Consider the following 7414-nt stretch of genomic DNA (forward strand, 5'->3'; position numbering starts at 1 on the left):
CAGAACATCCCAGCCCCGAGCTGCATAGGATGTGGGAGAACAGCTGGAATGTGGCCGGGAGCCATGGGGAGAAGGCCTCAGCCAAGGCTGAACTCATAAATCTGCCTGGAACCAAGCCTCTGCAGAGAGACCCTGAGGCTCTTGTGCAGAGCTGTTGTGGGCAGCTGGCCGGGTCCAGGCAGGGGCAGAGGCCGGGTGTGGGAGGGCATGAGCATAGTGTTCTTCACAAGACCATAAAAGTCCCGCTAGAATATACTATTTTTAAAGCCAAACAGCAGTATCTTCCTGGTTGAGTTCCCTGGGGGTAGGAGGAAGGGAAGCAGATACATTTCCTCCCCATTTGGTGGCACACAGTTTTTCTAGGGATGAAGGAAAATTGGCTTAAGGTGTGTGTCGGGGTCTCCGGACAGCATGGAGCTCCTGATAACAGGGTAGACTGTGGGTTGGAGCTTGCCCCACCCTGCTCTGCTCAGACTCAGGCCTTTGCCTAGTAACATCAGAGCCCTCATGGGTGATGGCATGGCCCTGGTGAAGACAAGGAGGGCACAGGAAGGACGATACAGGTGGAGGGCTGCAGGAGGCAAGGCCCGTCACTACAAGTTTCTCAGGCAAAACTGTTCTCCTTCCCACCCAGGACAGTCCGAGGGCGGTGGGGCAAAGGCCATCTCCTCCAGGCTCAGAGACCCAGTTCCTTCAGGCCAACGAGCAGAGGGGCCTGTCGGGGGCAGGGTGAGCCAAGGGAAGTCCCAGGGGATGCATAGGAATAACCAGTGGAGGGACTGGGCCCTCCCTCCCTAGCAAGCACAGTGATGCCCTTGAGACATGTCAGGACTTGGATACATGAATGCACCAGAACCAGCAGTAGCCCCCTTTGTCTCTGCAGTGAGGGAAAAAAAAACATGGCCAGGTACTGTGGCTCACGCCTGTAATCCCAGCACTTTGGGAGTCTGAGGTGGGCAGATCATCTGAGGTCAGGAGTTCGAGACCAGCCTGGCAAACATGATGAAACCCTGTGCCTACTAAAAATACAAAAATTAGCCAGACATGGTGGTAGGCACCTGTAATCCTAGCTACTTGGGAGGCTGAGGCAGGAGAATTGCTTGAACCCAGGAGGTGGAGGTTGCAGTGAGCAGAGATTGCATCACTGCACTCCAGACTGGGCAATAGAGCAAGACTCCATTTCAAAAAAGAAAAAAAAGAAAAGAAAAGAAAAGGAAAAGAAAAGAAAAGAAGGAATGAAGGAAGGAAGGAGAAAGAAAAGAAAGAAAGAAAGAAGAAAGCAAGCAAGCAAGCAAGCAAGAAAGAAAGAAAGAAAGAAAAACACATGCTCACTGGGAGGCTTTCACTGCCACCACGGTTGGGGAGCATTGGGCAGACAGGAGCAGTTGTAGGCTACTGAGATTTGGGTCCAACAATAGCTTTTATTCTCTAGGAACAAGGTATGTGGGAAAGAAGCTCTAAGAGAAAACGGGAGGCTAGATGCTCAAGTCTGTCATTTCAGCATTTTGGGGAGGCCAAGCAGGAGATCACTCGAGCCCAGGAGTTTGAGACCAGCCTGGGCAAAATAGTAAGATCTTGTCAAAAAAAAGAAAGAAAGAGAAACAAAGGCAGAAAAACAAGACAGACAGACGGAAAGAAAGAAAGAAAAAAGAAAGAAAAGAAAGAAGAAAGAAAGAGAAGAAAAGAAAGAAAGAGAGAGAGAAAGAAAGAAAGAAAAGTTAAATTAGCCAGGTATAATGGTGCTCCCCTGTAGTCTGAACTACTCAGGAAGCTGAGGTGGGAGGATCACTTGAGCCGAGGAGGTTAAAACTACAGTGAGCTGTGATCGTGCCACTGTATACCAGCCTGTGCAGCACAGTGAGAAAGAAAGGAAAGAGAGAGAGAGAGAGAAAGGAGGAAGGGAAGGAAGGAAGGAAGGAAGGAAGGAAGGAAGGAAGGAAGGAAGGAAGGAAGGAAGGAAAAGAAAGGAAAGGAAAGAAAGAAGGAAGGAAGGAGAGAGAGAGAAAGAAAGAGAAACAAAGAAGGAAGGAAAGAAGGAAAGAAGGAAAAGAAAGAAGGAAGAAAGGAAAGAAAGAAGGAAGGAAGGAAGGAGAGAGAGAAAAGAAGGAAGGAAGGAGAGAGAGGGAGGCAGGGAAAGGAAGGAAGGAAGGAAAAGAAAGAGAAAGAAAGGTGGATGAAAACATTTGAGCATGGATGGCAAATGACACTAGGGTGGCCTAGCTCAGGAGTTGGAGGCTCAGCTGCTCCACAGGGGACATGGCCCACTTGGACTTCCTGCCCCACCTGTCACATCCCCAGGACTTGGGATTGGGATGGAGGTAGAGGTGGGGAGCAAGACTTCCCTGCTGGCTCCCTCCACAGAGCATGTGCTTTCTGAGGAACAGGATGGCAGGGTGGAGGCTTAGATGGGGCTGTGGGGCTGGGTGCAGCGGCTCATGCCTGTAATCCCAGCACTTTGGGAGCCTGAGGTGGGCAGATCATCTGACGACGTTAGGAGTTCGAGACCAGCCTGGCCAACGTGGTGAAATCCTATCTGTACTAAAAATACAAAATTAGCTGGCCATGGTGGCACATGCCTGTAATCCCAGCTACTTGGGTGGCTGAGGCAGGAGAATCTCTTGAACGCGGGAGGTGGAAGTTGTGGTGAGCTGGGATTGCACCACTGCACTCCAGCCTGAGCAACCAGAGTGAAACTCTGTCTAAAAAGATGGGGCTGTGAGAGAAGCAGAGCTGGCCCAGTGATTTCTAAGTATTACAGTGGACACTGGATTTTACCAATTTGGGAACTAGAGAAGTAGAAGACCTAGCCTTCTCTGAGACTTCTATTCTCTTCCTTTGGGAGGAGCCTGGCTAGGGTGAGTCAGATGGCACTGTCCTCTCCCTTGCGTGGCACGAGCCCTAAACCCAAGGCCCCTGAAAGCTTATTCTATTCTAGATCAAGATAGGAAAACTGTGGCCAGTGGGTCAAACCCAGCACCCCATGTATTTTTGTAAATAAAGTTTTACTGGAACACATCCACACTCATGTGTAAGCATTATTTATGACTGCCTTCCTGATAGCATTGCAGAGTCAAATAGCCGAGCTAGAGACAGAAAAACCTAAAATATTTACTTTCTAGCCCTTAACAGAAGTTTGCTAACTCCTGCTCCAGATCAGAGGTATCCAGAGTATGGTCTAGGAATCCTGGGGGTTTCTGAGGCCCTTAAGGTGGTCTAAGTGACCAAACCTATTCTGATAGTTTTGTATTTTTAGGCCACACGTGGTGGCTCACACCTGTAATCCAGCACTTTGGATGGCAGAGGCAAGTGGATCTCTTGAGCCCAGGAGTTCAAACCAGCCTGGGCAACATGGCAAAACCCCGTCTCTACTAAAAATACAAAAATTAGCCAGATGTGGTGGCACACGCCTATAATCCCAGCTAGTTGGCCTGTAATCCCAGCTAGGGATGAGAATCGCTTGAACCCAGGAGGCGGAGTTTGCAGTGAGCCAAGATGGTGCTACTGCATTCCAGCCTGGGTGACAGAGTGAGATTCCATCTCAAAAAAACAAAACAGGCCTGGCATAGTGGCTCACGCCTGTAATCCCAGCACTTTGGGAGGCCGAGGCAGGTGGATCACCTAAGATCAGGAGTTTGAGACAAGCTGACCAATATTGTGAAACCCCATCTCTACTAAAAATACACAAATTAGCTGGGCATGGTGGCATGTGTTTGTAGTCCCAGCTACCCAGGAAGCTGAGAGAGGAGAATTGCTTGAACCCGGGAGGCGGAGGTTGCAGCGAGCTGAGATCCCGCCACTGCACTCTAGCCTGGGGAACAAAGTGAGACTCCAACTCAAAAATATAAAAACAAGGGCTGGGCGCGGTAGCGCATGCCTGTAATCCCAGTTACTCAGGATGCCGAGGCAGGAGAATCACTTGAACCCTGGAGGTAGAGGTTGCAGCGAGCCAAGATTGCACCATTGCACTCTAGCCTGGGCAGCAAGAGCAAAACTTCATATAAAAAAAAAAAGAATTAAAACATTTTTTAAAAAGCCCCCCAAAATTAGCTGGGCTTGGTGGTATACACATGTAGTCTCACCTACTGGAGAAGCTGAGATGGGAGAGTCATCTGAGCCTGGGAGGTCGAGGCTGCAGTGAGCCGTGTTCTTACCACTTCTCACCACTGCACTTCAGCCTCGGCAACAGGAGTGAGACCCTGTCTCAAACAAACAAAAAAGAAGTTATTTGTATTTATTACTCTTACCCTCTCAAGGGTGTAGTGGAATTTTCCAGAAGCCACATGACATGTGATATTGCAACAAACGGAACGAAGGAGCAGATAAGAGACTCCAGTCATCGATTACAACAGACATTAAAGATATTTGCAAAAAATGTAAAGCACTGCCAGGGCACTAAATATTTTCTTCTTGTATGGAAAATAATAATATTGCATCAAAATGTTATATGTGTTCACATAAAATGGGTTAATTAATTAGCATTATTTTAAAATAAACATTTTTAAAAATTCTCTACTGTAATTTATAACATAACGGCTATGGATAGATATAACCCACATAAGCAAAAGCTCTTCGAGGTCCTACCTTTTTTTTTTAAGAATGTAAGGAGGTCCTGAGAACAAAAATTATGAGAACATCAACTCTAGAATAGCTTGTTGATAGGGGAGGACAGCCCCTGGCCTGCCTGTCTGTTCACCTCTGTACTGAGGCAGCTCTACTCGCCCAGAGACAGAGGACTAGGGGGGAGCGCCTGGCACAGTGAGGACAGAGGTGGGGTCCTGAGTCAACATAACAGGGAGGTCTCCTGGAGGTCGCAGGTGAGGCTGCTCCCCCGATGGGTAGTGCCGTCCAGGGCCATGGCCTCTTTATCTCTGCTGTTCCCCAGCACACCATTCCTCAGCTTCTTGGAAAACAGCTCACCATCTATGAGGTGGTTCTACAAACACAGAGCAAAGGAGGGTGGAGCTGGTAAATATGAACTACAGATGGTGATGGGATTCACATAGAAAAGGTCCCTGCTAGACAGCACAGTGGGGAGCGCAGCAAGGGGAGGGCAGCTGACCAGCCCAGACTGGGGCTGATCTCCTCTGAGCCCTGAGATCCTTCTATCCCGCAAGCCAGTGCATCCCCTATGGGTAGAAGCTGAGACAGCCATGTGGGACAGTCCAGGTTTAGCTGATCCTGAGAGAGAGGGGCACCGAGGGAAGGGGGAGAGAAAAGGGGTGGAAGGGAACCTGGAGGGTCAGCATCTGCGGAGAAGGGCAGGGAGGGGTCACTTGGACAGCAGGTACTACCTGGCTGTAGCTCCCACAGTGGAGCCGCTTCTAACAGGACAAGGGCAGAAGGGCCAGGAGCTTCGGCCATACTGGGTAAATGGTCGCAGGGTTCAGGGACCGGCCCCGCATTCCTCCTGAAGGCAGAGGTGCTTCTGAGTCTCTGCATGGAACCATCCACAGCAGTGGACCCATGTCCTCCCTTGGGCCGCAGAGGCCCCAGCCCCCACCCACCTCCTACATCCCAGCAGAAAAACCTGACAGCTACGGACACCCAAGAGCTCAGAGGGCAGGAGCCTTTCTCCCCAGAGGGTAGAGTCCCCTAGGGCTCTCCCACAGACCCTCGGTGCTCATCTGCACTGCGGTCCCACACCCTCACCCCCACCCTCTCCCATGCTCTCCCCCACACCCTCAGCAATGAGCAGATTCCAGGTCCTCCAACCCCCACAGGGCTGCCTGTCAGCTGTAGCCCCACAGGCCCCAGCTAGGAAGTGGCCTCCAAAAGAACCCCCACCTTCCCAGCTTTGTGGATGGTCAGCCCTGGGGTATCTGTGGCCTCTTGGTAGACTCTGAGTTTCCTACTTCCCCGATCTCTGTGCTCCAGGCTGCTTTGGGAATGTGGTATGCCTTCCCTCTCCTGGATTCTACCTCCCAAACTTTGCTTTGGGAGAGAAAACTTGATCCCCAACACAGCAAGAGGGTCAGCTGCTAAGCAGCAAAACAGAGGACAAGGGCCCACTCCAGGGTTCTGAGTAACCTCAGGAGATACTAAAAAGAGGTAGGAGCTGAGCGCAGGTGAGACGTTGGGGAGAGAAGAGGAACTAAGGGCCTCTGCCATTAAATATGCCAGAAGTTATGTAGGGCCAAAGACGATTGCTTTTTTTTAACCTTGGAAAAGTTACCAAAAAGTATGATCCAGTAATGAGAATAGAAACAACCCTCCACGTTGATGATGGTGGAAGCAGAAATACAAGTTGAGTAAATCGGTTCGTCCTAAATCACTTGGCAGTTGTATCATGCTTTAGTGGCTCAGCAGTTCTGGGTCCAGGCCCAGTCGGATGAAAATGGATTGTCTTACTCTGCTCTCATGCTGCTAATAAAGATGTACTCAAGATTGGGTAATTTAATAAGGAAAGAGCTTTAATTGTCTCACTGTTCCACAGGGCTGGGGAGGCCTTGGGAAACTTACAATCATGGCAGAAGGGGAAGCAAACATGTCCTTCTTCACATGCTGGCAGCAAGGAGACGTGCAGAGCAAAAGCAGGAGAGGCACTTATAAAACCATCAGATCTCAGATGGGTGCAGTGGCTCATGCCTATAATCTCAGCACTTTGGGAGACCAAGGCAGGTGGATCACCTGAGGTTGGGAGTTCAAGACCAGCCTGACTAATATGGAGAAACCCCATCTCTAAAATAAATAAATAAAAATCATCAGATCTCATGAGAACACACTCACTATCATGAGAACAGCATGAGGGTAACTACTCTCATGATTAAATTACCTCCCACCGGGTCCCCCTCCCACAACACAGGGGGATTATGGGAACTACAATTGAGGATGATATTTGGGTGGGGACACAGCCAAACCATATCACAGATTCTATGTCACATATCAGCTAACTGCATGATGGCTGGCTGGGCACTGAAGCTCTGGGGTCCTTGAGAAGGAATAGGTACACTCTTTTTTTTTTTTGAGACAGAGTTTCTCTCTTGATGCCCAGCCTGGACTGGAATGGTGTAATCTTGGCTCACTGCAACCTCTGCCTCCCGAGTTCAAGAATTCTCTTGCCTCAGCCCCCCAAGTAGCTGGGGTTACAGGTGTGCACCACCACACCCAGCTAATTTTTTATTTTTAGTAGAGCCGAGGTTTCACCATGTTGACCAGGCTAGTCTGAAACTCCTGATCTTAGGTGATCCACCCGTCTCAGTTTCCCAAGTGCTGGGATTACAGGTGTGAGCCACTGTGCCCTGCCTTAGGAACAGGTGCACTTTTTCTAAAGCTTTTGAATAGCTCTGGGAGAGGGAAGCAGCCATAATTGATACACTCACAACAGGAGAATAATATAAAACTATCAAGCTCTTATACGCTCTGAGAAGAAGAATAGTAGGGTAAACCAGAAGTTGAAGTAAAGCTCTGTTTAAAA

At 49.4% G+C, this 7414-nt stretch overlaps 1 protein-coding gene across 1 annotated transcript in view; it reads right to left on the reverse strand.

Moving 5' to 3' along the window:
• Positions 1-4828: 4828 nt before the first annotated feature.
• SLC5A6 (solute carrier family 5 member 6) overlaps positions 4829-7414 on the reverse strand; it is a 55169-nt gene continuing 52583 nt past the window's right edge. Inside the window, exons 17-18 of the mRNA XM_017545586.2 lie at positions 5292-5407; positions 4829-4933 (exon numbers count right to left, since the gene is read on the reverse strand). Coding sequence (XP_017401075.1) covers positions 5322-5407 — 86 coding nt within the window. The 3' untranslated portion in view covers positions 4829-4933; positions 5292-5321. The remainder of the gene's footprint in view (positions 4934-5291; positions 5408-7414) is intronic.

Source organism: Cebus imitator, unplaced genomic scaffold (assembly GCF_001604975.1).
Source record: "Cebus imitator isolate Cc_AM_T3 unplaced genomic scaffold, Cebus_imitator-1.0 Scaffold180, whole genome shotgun sequence".
In the NCBI taxonomy this organism is placed as follows: Eukaryota; Metazoa; Chordata; class Mammalia; order Primates; family Cebidae; genus Cebus; species Cebus imitator.